This window comes from Scyliorhinus torazame, chromosome 2 (assembly GCF_047496885.1).
Source record: "Scyliorhinus torazame isolate Kashiwa2021f chromosome 2, sScyTor2.1, whole genome shotgun sequence".
NCBI lineage: Eukaryota > Metazoa > Chordata > Chondrichthyes > Carcharhiniformes > Scyliorhinidae > Scyliorhinus > Scyliorhinus torazame.
The window spans coordinates 220,955,009-220,970,835 of record NC_092708.1 but is presented as its reverse complement, the minus strand read 5'-3'; the positions used below and the strand labels follow the sequence as shown (position 1 = coordinate 220,970,835).

Genomic DNA, 15,827 nt, shown 5'->3' with positions numbered 1-15,827 from the left:
AAGGAAAGAATAAAGGTAAAGAAGGTAGCATTGCTCATAAAGGAGGAAATCAATGCAATAGTGAGGAAGGATTCCAGGATCTTATGAAGAAATCAAAGATGCAATAAGGGTACAACTGCAAATGTGGGTGACTTTAATTTACACATAGGTTGGACAAATCAAACTAGTGATAATATTGTGGAGGAGGAGTTCCTGGAGTGTGTACCTAATGGGTTTTTAGACCAATACATTGAGGAACCAACCAGAGAACAGGTTATTCTAGACTGGGTACTGTGCAATGAGAAAGGATTAATTAACAATCTTGTTAGCGGGGTCCCTTGGAGAAGAGTGCACATATATGATAGAATTCTTCATTAAAATGGAGTGTGAAGTAGTTGAATCTGAAACAATGGCCCTGAATCTAAGTAAAGAGATCTACGGGGGTTTGAGGCGTGAATTGGCAAGGATAGTTTCAGGAACCTTACCAAAGACGTTGAGGGTGGATAGGCAATGGTTCATATTTAAAGAATGTGTGAATGAATTACAGCAATTATTCATTGTTGTCTGGTGCAGAAATAAAAAGGGAAAGGTGGCTCAACCATGGCTAACAAAAGAAATTAGGGACCATATTAAATCCAAAGAGGAGACATGTAAAATTGCCAGGGAAAAGCCGCAAGTTTGAGGATTGGAAGTAATGTGGAATTCAGCAAAAGTGGACAACAAATTTGATCATGAAGAGGAATATAGAGTATGATAGTTAAACTGTAGGAACATAGAAACTGATCAGAAAAGATTTCATAAATATGTGAAGAGAAAAAGATTAGTAATTATAAATGTATAGTCAGAAGCTGTGGGAATTATAATAGGCAATAAAGAAACGGTAGAAGAATTGAACACATTGTCTGGTTCTGTCTTCCCAAAAGAGGACACAAAGATCCCCCAGAAATGTTAGGGTCCAGTGAGAGGGTGGAATTGAAGGAAATCAGTATCAGTAAGAAAATGGTGCTGGGGAAGTCAATGGGGTTAAAGGCTGACCAATTACCAGGGCCTGATAATCTACATCCCAGAGTATTAAAGGAAATTACCCTGCAAATATTGGATGCATTGGTGGTCAACTTCAAAAAATCTATAGACTCTGGAGCAGTTCCTACAGATTGGAGGGTGGAAAATGTAACCACTATTTAAAAAGGGAGGGAGAGAAAAAAGGGAGACTTAAAGACCAGTTAGCCTGACATCAGTAGTGGGGAAGATCTTTGAATTTGTTATAAAAAACATGATAACAGAACATTTGGAAAGCATTAACAGGATTGAACAAAGTCAATATGGGTTTATGAAATGCAAATCATGTTTAACAAATCTACTGGAGTTTTTTGAGGATGTAACTAGCAGAATAGATAAGGAAGAATCAGTGGATGTGGTATATTTGGGCTTTCAGAAGGCTTTTTATAAGGTCCCTCATAAGAGATTGGTAGGCAAGATTAAAGTACAATGGATCAAGAATTGGTTGACAGACAGGAATCAAAGAGTGGGAATAAATGGGTCTTTTCCTGAGTGGCAGGCAGTGTCTCGTGGAGTTCCACAGGGATTAAAGCTTGGGTTCTAGCTGTTCCCAATATATAAAAATGACCTGGAAGAGGGAACCAACTGTAACATTTCCAAATTTGCTGATGACACAAAATTGAGCAGAATTGTGAGTTGTGAGGAGGATGCAAGGAGGCTTCAAGGTGATTTAGACAAGTTCAGTAAGTGGGCAAACACATGGCAGATGCAATACAACGTGGCTAAATGTGAAGTTATACACATTGGTGTATAAGACCAGAAAGACAGAAAGGAAGAGTATTATTTAAATAGTGATATATTGGGAAGTGTGGATGTACAAAGGGATCTGGGTGTCCTTGTACGCCTGTCAATGAAAGTGGAGGGGCCGGTGCAGCAAGAAATTAGGAAGGTAAATGGTATGTTGGCCTTCACTGCAAGAGGATTTGTTCAGAAGTAGAGATGTCTTACTGCAGTTATACAGAGCCTTGGCGAGTATTGCATGCAGTTTTGGTCTCCCTATCTGAGAAAGGATATACTTGCCATAAAGGGAGTGCAGCGGAGGTTCATTAGGCTGACACCGGGGGCGAAATTCTCCCCCAACGGCGGGATGTCCGCCGACTGGCGCCAAAGACGGCGCCAATCAGACGGGCATCGCGCCGGCCCAAAGGTGCGGAATGCTCCGCATCTTTGGCGGCCTAGCCCCAACATTGAGGGGCTAGGCCGACGCCGGAGGGATTTCCGCCCCGCCAGCTGGCGGAAATGGCGTTTGTTGCCCCGCCAGCTGGTGCGGAAATGCGGCGCATGCGCGGGAGCGTCAGCGGCCGCTGTCAGTTTCCCGGCGCATGCGCGGGAGCGTCAGCGGCCGCTGTCAGTTTCCCGCGCATGCGCAGTGGGGAGAGTCTCTTCCGCCTCCGCCATGGTGGAGGCCGTAGCGGAGGCGGAAGGGAAAGAGTGCCCCCACGGCACAGGCCTGCCCGCGGATCGGTGGGCCCCGATCGCGGGCCAGGCCACCGTGGGGGCACCCCCCGGGGTCAGATCGCCCGTGCCCCCCCCCCCAGGACCCCGGAGCCCGCCCACACCGCCTGGTCCCGCCGGTAAATACCAGGTTTGATTTACGTCGGCGGGACAGGCAATTCCTGGGCGGGACTTCGGCCCATCCGGGCCGGAGAATCCAGCGGGGGGTCCCGCCAACCGGCGCGGCCCGATTCCCGCCCCCGCCCAATCTCCGGTACCGGAGACTTCGGCGGGGGCGGAGGCGGGATTCACGGCGGCCAACGTCCATTCTCCGACCCGGCGGGGGGTCGGAGAATGACGCCCCGGGTTTGGGGGGACTGTCCTATGAGAAGAGACGGTTCAACTGGGCTTGTATTCACTGCAATTTAGAAGGATGAGAGGAGATCTGATTGAAATCTATAAAATTCTAATAGGGCCGGACAGACTATTTTTTTTTAAATATAAATTTTGAGTACCCAAATTTTTGTCCGATTAAGATACAAATTAGCGTGACCAATCCACATACCCTGCACATCTTTGAGTTGTGGGGGTGAGACCCAGGCAGGCACAGGGAGAATGTGCAAACTCCACACAGACAGTGATCTGGCACCAGGATCGAACCCGGTGCCTTGGCATCATGAGGCAGTAGTGCTAACCACTGCGCCACCATGGCGTCCCGAGGGCTGGACAGACTAGATGCAGGGAGGATGTTTCCCCTGGATGGGGAATTTGGAACCAGGGAACCAGTGTCAGGATACGGGATGGCCATTCATAACTGAGATGAGGAAACGTTTCTTCACTCAAAGGGGAATAAACCTGTGGAATTCTCCACCACAGAAGACTGTGGAAGCCAAGACACTGAACATATTCAAGGAAGAGATAGATTTTGTTTAGATTTTAATGGCATCAGGGGGCATGTGGAGAAAATGGGAATTATGGCATTGAGATTGAGGATCAGCCATGGTCATATTGAATGGAGGAGCAGCTCAAAGGGCTGCATGGCCTACTCATGCTCCTAGTTATGTTTCTATGATTTTATCTCTATTTAACTAGCATCCTCTGCACACATCAAGAGGGTGCTCGCTACCAGCAGGCACCCACGGAAATGCTCAAAGTGACCCCTAATCGGGGGTCTAGAAACTTGCCTGGTGATGGGAACGTGCCAGGCAGCTGTTGCGATGTGGCTCCCTGCTATTTTCCAATCTGCCCCATCTCCACTCTGGGGATTTCTTCCTGTTAATTATATCTCTTTCTCCACGGATGCTGCCTGACCTGCTGAATATTTCCAGTGCTTTTGTTTTTAGATTAGAGCAAAGCACACAAAAATGTTTTTAATTATTTTGATGAAAGACCCTGAACTTTCTACAAAATGACTAGAGAGACCCTCCATCCCAGGTGAAGAGAGAAGACTGGTCAAAATGCATTTCTACCTCTGGGAGCATGTTGGGACAATTGTATTACTGAAGTTGTGATTGATTAGCCAAGGTTTCATCCCTTCCCCATTTCTTATTTTAAACAAACAGTGGCATTTCCTTTTTCAGCTCTCCTGGTCCACAGAGTCCGGATCTTTGGCTTTGAGACATAGGGTTCAATCCACATAGTCCACAGTTCTGATTCCTGTCCAAACAGTCCAGAGCATGACACCTATTGAGGTACCTGAGTCTGTGAACAGGAGCCCAAAACACCCTCCTCTTGTACAAGACAAACTCCACTCAACACCACATCCCAACCCTCCAATAAGATGGAAGGAGTGTTCATATCTCTGTCTGTTACATTGTTAATCATTCTCCAAGGAATGAGCACAGAGATAAAACAGCTAACAGATGGCAGAGTTAAGGAAGTGGTCTGCCTTCTGAGAGAATGATCCTGAATGGAAAGGAGCCAGCACCACACCTGCACTGTCCTGTACACAGGTCTGAGATCAAACATGACTTAGACCTCAGCATACCGATGGCTCGATCCTCGTACTCCTGGGCTAGTTCTTCCATTTCCTCAGACAGGTCTGTGTCGTTCTCTTCAGAGGACATTTTTTTCAGGATTTTACAGGCAACCAGTGAAGAATCAATGCTGTCCATAGCCTGGAAAAAATGCAAGTCAATGTTAGGGGACTGATCAAGTTACTGTATCCAAAAAGAAAGTCAAGTGGTTTGATCCACCAGCTCACGATAATGTCTATCTCCACTGTGAAGGAAGATCAGGCCATGGAGATTAACATGAGGTTAAATTTCTTGTGGACTAATCTTGCTCTGAAAATGAAAATTGTTTATTGTCACAAGTAAGCTTCAAATGAAGTTACTGTGAAAAGCCCCTAGTTGCCACATTCCAGCACCTGTTCAGCGAGGCTATTACGGGAATCAAACCGTGCTGCTGGCCTGCCTTGGTCTGCTTTAAAAGCCAGCGATTTAGCCCTGTGCTAAACAGCCCTCTGTTGCTGTAACTCTGACCAAAATTAGGCACAGACCCTCCACTCTCCAAACAGATGGTGGCGAGCAGGACGGGCTCCAATAGTATCACCAAAGAGCCACACATTCTACAGGAGGGCACAAAAATTATGAATGAGGATAAAACAAATTTAACTACTTTATGCAAAATGCAATGAATGAGTTTTCCTCAACTAACTTTCAGGATGTGGGCATTGCTGGCAAGGCTGCATTTAGCTATTTTCCTTTTAGAATCCCTCCAGTGCAGAGGAGACCATTTGGCTCATCAGGTCTGCACCAACAATACTGAGTCCCAGTCCCCCACCCTATCCCTGTAACCCCAGCTAACCTGCACATCTTTGGACTGTGGGAGGAAACTGGAGCACCCGGTGGAAGCCCACGCAGACACAGGGAGAACGTACACACTCCACACAGATAGTCACCCAAGGCTGGAATGAAATCCGGGTCCCTGATGCTGTGAGGCAGCAGTGCTAACCACTATGCCACCATGCCGCTCTCTTATCCCTACAAAGATCATGGTGGACCATATTTGCAAACCCTACCTGTTCTAGGATGGTTTGATACAGCTGAGTGGCTTGCCAACTTACTTCATAGGCTAGTTTACATCCACCTACATTGCCATGTTGGGCTTGAGTCGCCTAGAAGCCAGACTGGGCAAGAACAGCAAGAACGGGAATTTATACTCGGCAGGGGTTCCTAAACCCAACCCCTGCTTACATGTGGGAGGTGACCCACCAACACTTCAGTAACTTGTCCCCTACTCATTTAACAGTGTATGGGCCATTAACAGTTCATAGAACCATGAACGTTTAACTCAAAATATGATAAACTGCCCAAAGGCAAATGCAGAGTTTACATTGCAATGCACGACGTAGAGTATTTGGAAGTTGAAGGCAATGAAAATGATCAGCCTGAGGGAATTTTACTAGTCACATGAAGCTTTAGTCTAATATTGAATGTATTAGTTGCGGGTTCATTTAATTGAGTCACATAAGATAGTGATTGCACCTCTTTAGTGTGTGGGAAAAATTGGCTAAAATTCGGGGGTGGCTGACGGGATGCAAGATTGGAAGGCCTGGTGGGACACCAGCAGGAAGCTGCTTTAATGAGCATTCATGAGATGCAAATGGGATCCACAGCATCAGCCAGCAGGAAGACCAATCCACCATTATCCCACTATTGGGAGCATTGCAATCTGATTTTATTCCCGGGATTTCCAGCTCTTTGGTTCCCTTTAGGTTCTAAGTTCTTGCCCACCACCAAACCTGCCGCAGGTAAGATAGGAGAATTCCACCCATAGTCACTAGTGAGATGGCCTTGCTGCTGAGCAAACCTTCCATACTAAAAGGTGCAAATGAAGCTTAGAAGGTCAGTGGATCTGCAGTTTATCCAATCAGGGCATTATTATTTTTCTCCTTAACAAAACCCGATGTTCCTAATCAGAATGTGAAAGAAGTGCTGATGACATCAGGTTGTAGGAACCAAGGAGAGAAACAAAACAATAAAAAAGAAAATGTTGGAAAAACTTAGCAGATCTGGCAGCATCTGTGGAGAGAGAAACCATAACGTTGAGACCGCGGGTGAGATTCTCCGACCCCCCGCCGGGTCGGAGAATCGCCGGGGGCTGGCGTGAATCCCGCCCCCGCCGGTTGCCAAATTCTCCAGCACCGGAGATTCGGCGGGGGCGGGAATCGCGCCGCGCCAGCTGACGGGCCCCCCCCCCCCGTGATTCTCCGGCCCGGATGGGCCGAAGTCCTGCTGCTAGAATGCCTGTCCCGCTGGCGTGGATTAAACCACCTACCTTACCGGTGGGACAAGGCGGCGCGGGCGGGCTCCGGGGTCCTGGGGGGGGCGCGGGGTGATCTGGCCCCGGGGGGTGCCCCCACAGTGGCCTGGCCCGCGATCGGGGCCCACCGATCCGCAGGCGGGCCTGTGCCGTGGGGGCACGCTTTTCCTTCCGCCTTTGCCACGTTCTCCACCAGGGCGGAGGCGGAAGTGACTCCCTCCACAGCGCATGCGCGGGGATGCCGTGAGCGGCCGCTAACGCTCCCGCGCATGCACCGCCCGGCAATGTAATTTCCGCGCCAGCTGGCGGGGCACTTACGCCAGCTGGCGGGGCGGAAATCAGTCTGGCGCGGGCCTAGCACCTCAAGGTTAGGACTCGGCCGGTCAAGGGGCTGAGGATTCCGCACCTTTGGGGCGGCGCGATGCCGGACTGATTTGTGCCGTTTTTGGCGCCGGTCGGCGGACATTGTGTCGATACCGGTGAATTTTGCCCCGCATGTCTCTTCTCCTGAGCCAATTTTTTCTCCCTTTTCTCGGAAAATCACGGGGGGCCGGAGACTCTGGTGTTGGGCCCATTAACTGGATGCAAAGGGGTAATTAAGACCCATTTTCATTCATTTATATCCTCCCACTGGCGTGCGTTGTGAACCTCGATCTGGGGGGTCAGAGAATCACATGCAGATTGGTGCCCGTCGCCGATCCCAATTCTCCCCAATGCGCGATTCTCCGTCCATTTTGGAAATGCACTTCGAGCGTCGTGGGACAGAGAATCCAGCTTGTGGAATTGGTTAATCCAACCCGTCGGTTATAATACAGTGGTATCAGTTTAATACCGCTGTAAGAACCCCGGGTGATTCCATCACCATGTTTTTATCGAGGCTGCAAAGAATTGCTGAGTTATGCACATATGGTGTTGCGTTATCTGAAATGCCCCGTGAGGAACCTGGAGCAGAATGAGTGAAGATGGAGGAGAGTTCCTGCATAGGAACGTCCCTCTGAGCCCTAGTCACAACTGCACTTTCCCCCGACCAAGTACTCGAGGAGCCCAGTGGTAGTAGCCACGCTCCGGATGTGGTACCAGATGAGGCAACACTTCACCCAAAGCAAAATGTCCACCATGGCCACCATCTGCAACAACTACAGGTTTGCTCCCGCAATAGTGGACACCACCTTCAAAAGATGGAGACAGGACGAGGGGTCACTGACGGTTAGGGACAAGTACACTGACGACAGAGTAGCAACCTTGGGGGAACACACGGAGAGGTTCTAATTGCCAAAAGCAAATGAGCTAAGATGCATACAGGTCAAAAACATCCTCTTTAAGGAAACAACGACGTACCCTCAGATACCAGAACACTCGTTAGTCGAAGAATTGCTGGACAAGGCAACCTAGGGAAGGGTAACTGTGGGGACCTGTACGGGCGACTGTTGGAAGAGTTACGCTCCCCTCTGGATGAGACTAGGGAAAAATGGGAGTAGGAACTAGGCATAGAAATGGACGGCACGGTAGCATAGTGGTTAGCACTGTTGCTTCACAGCGCCAGGGTCCCAGGTTTGATTCCCGGCTTGGGTCACTGTCTGAGCGGAGTCTGCACATTCTCCTCGTGTCTGCGTGGGTTTCTTCCGGATGCTCCGGTTTCCTCCCACAAGTCCTGAAAGACGTGCTTGTTCGGTGAATTGGACATTCTGAATTCTCCCTCGGTGTACCCGAATAGGCGCCGGCATGTGGCAACTAGGGGTTTTTCACAGTAACTTCATTGCAGTGTTAATGTAAGCCTACTTGTGACACTAATAAAGATTATTATTAAATAGGAGGAAGACTGTGGATTGAAGCACTACACAGGGCAAAAGTATGATACAACCAGAGCAGCAAGGGCATTGCCCCTCCTGACATCGCTCTTGCAGGCATTTTGTACCGGGTGATTCGATGTTTACTCAAACCTTCACTGATGGTGCCCAGTGGGTGTCCGGCATTATCCCCTGGCAAACAGGGCCTGTGTCCGACCAGGTACAATCCCAAGGATGTACTGTGAAAAAGCACCTCGGCATCTTCGGTCCAGGAGACTGCTTCTTCAGAACGTTTCTCCTACTTGGAAACCTCCAGCTGGATTCTCCATTGGCGGGATCCTCTGTTTCGTCAGCGGCGCACTCACGCCCGCAAATATCCCGACAGCGTGGGGGTGCCCACAACGGGAAATCCCATTGACCAGCTGCCGGGACGAAGGATCCCGCTGCTGGCGGGGGTGCGCCGCACCAGGGAATGGGTGAGGCGGGATGGAGAATCCCACCTCTCATCTTCGGAAATCTCATTCAGAACTGCAGCTGTGGGCCTCCGTGGACCCCAAGCGGTGCCAGACAACGAGATCTCCAATGGGAAGCCCTCGGATCCACAACAAAGTTTGTGCCAGATGTGGCAATGGCCCTTGAGATGTATGTTGCCCAATGCCCAGCCAAAAGTCAAGAGAACATCATTTGCAGGCCTCTGTGGGACCTCAGGGGGTGCCGGACACTGAGATCTCCAATGGGGAGCGCTCGGATCCACAGCCTTTGGATCTGTAGCCACAGCAAAGTTTGTGCCAGAGGCGGCATTTGCCCTTGAGATATACGCTGCCCAACACCCTGCCAAACGTCAAGAGGATCTAGCGCACTCCTTTGCCTTGGCCTTCGGAGAATTCTTTAGACTTTGGGGGGAAAGGGAAGTTATAACCCGCACGGGTCTCATGGGGTAGGGATGATCCACTACCATGTGGAGCTTGCAGAATTTGAGCTCCCCCAATAAAGGGACAGGGGACCCTTAACACAGTTCAGCTAGGGATGGGCAATAATTGCTGCGCTAACCAGCGACGCCCACATCCCGTAAATTAATTGTTAAAAATGTGGCTTTGTATTAGTAGAGTCGGCCAGTCAGGCACTAACTAGAGAAGACCCATAGGGAACCACTGGAGTTGTATATAATAGTTAACCTGTTTCTCTCTACAACTCGGTGTGGACTCCATTTGGTGCTCTTACAAAACAAACCTAGCTGGAGAGCCAAAGTTATTCCACCAACTGTATAATTCTGCACATTTCGATCTTTCTTCAGTTCTGCAGAAGGATCATTCAAATCTGAAACATTGGGCTGGTTTCTCCGATTTTGAGGCGATGTCCCCACGTCGGCGTGGGAATGGTGGTTTTTTACGACTGAAAATCGGGCACAAAACGGTCACCAATCCTCCATTTGGCTGGGGTCTAGCAGCCAAGCAGCGTAGAGAACACCCAGCTCTAGCTGCCGATATACCCCGAAGAATTGCCGGGACCGTGGCCGCGCATGTGCATGGTGCCGGCCCCTCGCGGACCCGGCCTGCAAAATAGTGCCCCATCTTTGGAAGGCCCGCGAGCCGCGGTCCACCCCCCAACAGTGTCCCCAGCCCCTGACAAAGTCCCCCCTGCCCGCAGACCTGCCCTCCCCAACTGTGGCGGTGCTGGACTGAGTCTGCAGCCGCCATACCGAGTTCTGACGGATGATAGCACACGCGACCGACGCTGTCGGGATCTCAACCGGTCGAGGGCGGAGCATTGTGGGGTGGACCTCAGGCAACATTCTGAGGCCGTCGATACACTACTTAGGAGGGGGCGGAGCATCATAAAAGTGGAGCCGCCCCCGGTTTGGTCGTAAACGGGTATTCTCTGGTCGATCGTCAAACACAATTTTGCCGTCTGCGACCGAAGAATCCCGCCCATTAACTCTGTTTCTCTCTATAGATGTAGCCAGACCTGCTGGGTTTATCCAGCATTTTCTGTTGTTGCTTCAATTAAGAAGAGGCAGTCAGAAGTGGGCAGTTCAGGGAGTGGGCAGCTGGTGGCCTTTGTGAACAGGGCACGTGGCGATGCGGGCGGTATGGGTGCTGGCATATGGTGCAGGGAGGGGTGCGAGCAGGCTGCTGGCAGGTGGGGTGCAGTCCCCCTCCAGGTCATGGGGAGGTATGTGTGGGGGGGTGGGGGGGGGGTTACGGGTGTGTGTGGCAGGGGTAGGTGCCAGGGGCACGGTGCTGGCTACTCACCCTGGTCACCCTGAGGAGGTTGTGCAGCTTTTTCCAGCAGTGCTTACGGCCTCTGCCACCTGCGTCCAGGCCCGGTGCACTGTGGCAGGTGGCAGCCTCCTTCCCACCCAGGGGAACAGGGTGCCGTGTCTCTCCTCCATGACGTACAGCAGGGTTTCAAGCTCTGCCCCCGTGAACCGGAGTGCCACTCTTCGTGCTGTGACCTTGTTGGCTGGGATGAGTGTGTGTGGTGGAGGGCTAACATGCGGCTGCAGCTTGTCAGCCTCTTGAGTGGCGATCCTGACCCCAGCGAATAGGACACCTTTTTTCATTGGAATTGCTCTTGTTACACATGGTGCTGGTGCTAGCCCATTAACTGATCCTGAATTGTTCTGGCACTGGCGCCGCTTCCATGGTCGCAGAATGCCACCAATTCAGTCCCGGGGTGAGCACTTAGTCTCTGAAACGGAGAATCCGGCCCAATGTCTTTGGGAATCCACTTCCCTTTTAAAGTGACATCCAACTAATCAGACAGCTGCCGTGCCCATGGCCCAGTCTGGAATCAGAAGTGGTGGGCAGGGGCCCATCCTCTGCTTTCTGCAGGCAGTTGCGGCAAATCTGCCAAATATTTCCAAGGCCTCTGCGGTGTTTCATCAAGAGCCAGCTTCAACAACCCTTAACTGAAGATGGTGACCGCCGGCGCAGCAGAATGAACTTTGAAGTCAGTTAGACCATAAGACCAGAAGACATAGGAGCGGAAGTAAGGCCATTCGGCCCATCGAGTCCACTCCACCATTCAATCATGGCTGATTTCAACTCCATTTACCCGCTCTCTCTCCATAGCCCTTAATTCCTCGAAAAATCAAGAATTTATCAACTTCTGTCTTAAAGACACTCAACGTCCCGGCCTCCACTGCCCTCTGTGGCAATGAATTCCACAGACCCACCACTCTCTGGCTGAAGAAATTTTTCCTCATCTCTGTTCTAAAGTGACTCCCTTTTATTCTAAGGCTGTGCCCCCGGGTCCTAGTCTCCCCTGCTAATGGAAACAACTTGCCTACGTCCACCCTATCTAAGCCATTCATTATCTTGTAAGTTTCTATTAGATCTCCCCTCAACCTCCTAAACTCCAATGAATATAATCCCAGGATCCTCAGACGGTCATCGTATGTTAGGCCTACCATTCCTGGGATCATCCGTGTGAATCTCCGCTGGACCCGCTCCAGTGCCAGTATGTCCTTCCTGAGGTGTGGGGCCCAAAATTGCTCACAATATTCTAAATGGGGCCTAACTAATGCTTTATAAAGCTTCAGAAGTACATCCCTGCTTTTATATTCCAAGCCTCTTGAGATAAAGTTGTTTTCCGAAACCCACAGAAAGGAGCCAGGGATCACATGACAGCACCAAGAACCATCAGAAAATAGGATGTGGAGATGGCGGCGTTGGACTGGGGTAAGCCAGTATGAAGTCTTACAACACCAGGTTAAAGTCCAACAGGCTTGTTTTGAATAACTAGCTTTCGGAGCACTGCTCCTTAGGTGAATGATTCACCTGAGGAAGGAGCAGCGCTCCGAAAGCTAGTAACTCGAAACAAACCTGTTGGACTTTAATCTGGTGTTGTAAGACTTCAGAAAATAGACAAGGTACCTCAAATAGTAGAGCTTGAGTGTAACCAAGCATGTAGCCGGCTGAAAGGAGGCCCAGGGATCTTGGAAAAAGAGTGAGTTACAGTAGTTAATCAGATTTGGTTTCAGTACACAGAGAAAGAAGAGCGTAGTTTCAGGATGTCTGGATTCTCAGTCAATCTAATGACCTCCATTGAACACTCTCATCAGTTCTGAACAAGAGAAAGGAAGGAGAGCCCGTGGGGCCACCACAGGGATCAGCCTCTCACTTCAGAAAAAATGACTGCAATTGTGCAGGATACTGAGCAGCAACGTTTGGTAATCCCCTGCACCTCAGCTCTCCCACACCCCCTCACTTCTCAACCCCACTCCTCCACACCTCAGCATTCCACTCCCTCTCTCACCCCATAACTGCCTATCAATCCCCAATGATCCCAATTGTCACATTCTCTCTCTCCCCGAGCTCTGTCAATGGCAAACTAATCCTACTGGCCCACTCTCTCGTCAAGGCCCTGTATTAATCCCAAATGAATCCACTACCATGATCTCCAGGAAGTGTGAGCAAGCGGTGAGGAGGAGAGGAAAATGGAGTAAAAACTGGAAGCGAAGTTGGAGGATTGGAAAATCAATGATTTTTGTGAAAGGGGAGTGAATGTATTGTGTTTCTGCTGGCCTGGTTCATACCTGCACCCAGAAAATGGAGGCCAGATCCTTACGCTTCTGCAAAATTGCCCAGATAAAGAGGTCACGCTCTGGGTCCTCAGCTTCCTCCTCACAGATCTCGCTTTCTTGGGAATAAGTGCGCTGCATGTCCTGGGGAGCTGATGGCAGGATCTATGGATGGAAAAATTAGAGCATCACAGTGAGTTCAGGGATCATTTTCAGCTTCAGAAAGGATAACAGTCACAGCAGAACTTCAATAATATTTTAAAAGTAGGAACATAGAACCCCTACAGTGCAGAACAAGGCCATTTGGCCCATCGAGACTGCAACGACCCTCTGAAAGAGTACCTTACTCAATCCCCCACCCTACCCCCATAACCCCAGCCAGGGCCAATTTAGCATAGCTAATCTACCTTACTGGACATCTTTGGGACAGGGGTAGACCATACGGCCTTTCAAAGCTGCTCCAACATTCAATATGACCATGGTTGACTTTCTGGCTCAATGCCACTTTGCTGCCCACTCTTCAAATTCCATTCCCTGAGACACAAGAAAATCTGTCCATCCCAACCTTCAACGTATTCAATGATGGAGCATCCACAACCTTCTGTGGCAGAAAAATCCCCACAATTCAAAACCTCCCTGCAGGAAGGTTCTTCATCTCTGTCCTAAATGGCTAATTCCTTATCCTGAAACTGTGCTACCATGTTCTAGACTGTGCTCCATGTTCTAGACTGTGCTCCATGTTCTAAACTGTGCCCCATGTTCTAGACGGCGCCATCATTTTCTAGACGGTGCCCCATGTTCTGGACTGTGCCACCATGTTCTAGATTGCGTCACCATGATCCAGACTGTGCCAACATGTTCTAGACTGTGCCACTATGTTCTACACTGTACACCATGTTCTAGACTGAGCCCCATGTGTCCACCATCAAACCCTTCACCAATCATTCTTCATCTAAAGTCTGGAGAAGAGGCCTGATTTTCTCAGCGTAGGTAGCAGTCAAGTGAATGTTCACTATATAGAGTCCAAGTATCTCCTTCCTTAAGTATGGAGACCAAAGCTAGACACACAGTATTCCAGTCATGATCTCGTCAAAAAGCCCTGCACAATTGTAGCAATTGCACCGCAATCTCCTTGCAACATGTCATTAGCCTTCCCAATTGGCCTTTCTCCGTACCCTTGCATGTTGTTTCTATTCAAATAATCATCTAATGCCCTCTTAAATGCCCCAATTGAACCTTCCTCCACCACACTTCCAGGCAGTGCTTTCAAGATACGAACTACTCACGTTTTGGAAATGTTTCTTCTAACATCACATTTGTTTCTTTTGCAAATCACCTTAAATCTGTGCCCTTTCATCCTTGATCCTTATACAAGTGGGAACAGTGTCGTGTTGGGTGCTCTGCTACACAGGCGAACCAACACGGTTGCGGATGGTACAACTCAGTTTTATTACTAACAATAATAACATCTGTAAACTTGTTACTGTGGTTCATTCATTACCCTCTAACCTGTGGACCTAACCCTAACACTATCTTGGAGAAGCACTCAGCACATGGTGAATGTCTGAGTGGCTTGCTGTGAGCTCTGTGCCCTGAGCTGTCTCCTGCTAGAATGAGCGGGAAGTGTCGTGTTCCCCGTTTTATAGTGTGTATGCTCTTGCCTGTGGTTGGCTGTGGTGTGTGTGTATTGATTGGTCTGTTGATCTGTCCATCAGTGTGTATGTATGTTTGCACCATGATGTTTATCTGAATATCATGACAAACAGTTTCTTCCCATCTACTCTGTCCAGTCCCTTCATGATTTTGAACATCTCTATCTTTTCAGCCTTTTCTTCTTTAAGGAGAACAGTCTCAACCTCTCCATACTATCCTCATAACTGAAGTTTCTCATCCCTGGAACCATTCTTGTAAACCTCTCTGCATTTTGCCCAATGTGTCCTATAGTGTGGCACCCAGAACAGCACATAATATTCCAGCTGAGGCCTAACTAGTGTCTTGTATAAGTTCAGCATAACCTTCATACTCTTGTATCCTATGCCCCTATTAATAAAACCCAGAATACTATGTGCTTTATTAGAAGTTTCATACCTTTGTACAAAAATCTGCTTTTCTGTTCTTATAAACAAAGTGAATAAACTCACACCTTACAACATTATACTTTACCTCCCACCTTGCTGCTCATTCAGTTAACCTGTCTATAGGCCCGGTCGTGTGCCCTCGTCACGCCTGACTTGGGACGTGACAAAGACATTAAATCTCGCGAGAGACTTCTCGCCAGATTTACAACATTCAGGACGCCTCGCGAGATCAGATATCAGGGGCTGGATTCTCCGTTTTGGAGACTAAGTCCCCACGCTGGCGTGAAAACGGTGGTCTTTTACGCCAGAAAAACTGGCGCAAAACGACACCAATTCCCCGTTTTGCAGGGGGCTAGCAGGGAGGTAGCATAGAGCTCGCAGCTCTAGCTGCTGATACGGCCCCCAGCACTTCCGGTTCAGAGGCCGCGCATGTGCTGAGCAGCGGCCTGTGGTGGCCACGCCGTGCTCATAATGTTGAAGTAGTGCCCCTCTCCGGCCGCTCGCCCGCCACAGTGCCCCCAGCCCCGAATGAAGCCCTCCTGCCTGCCGATCGGCCCTCCCCTGACTGTGGCGGCCCCGGACTGAGTCCGAACCCACCACGCGAGATTCCCGAACTCGGGAACTCGGCTGGTCAGGGACGGAGCATCGTGGTGCAGGCCTCAGGCAATGGCCCGCCCCGTCGCTGAACACGATTTTGGC

At 49.6% G+C, this 15,827-nt stretch overlaps 1 protein-coding gene across 1 annotated transcript in view; it reads right to left on the bottom strand.

Annotated features, from left to right (window-relative positions):
• Window positions 1-15,827, bottom strand: part of trpm2 (transient receptor potential cation channel, subfamily M, member 2) — a 350,526-nt gene that overhangs the window by 162,497 nt on the left and 172,202 nt on the right. The window contains exons 14-15 of the mRNA XM_072484225.1: window positions 13,066-13,215; window positions 4,460-4,589 (exon numbers count right to left, since the gene is read on the bottom strand). Coding sequence (XP_072340326.1) covers window positions 4,460-4,589; window positions 13,066-13,215 — 280 coding nt within the window. The remainder of the gene's footprint in view (window positions 1-4,459; window positions 4,590-13,065; window positions 13,216-15,827) is intronic.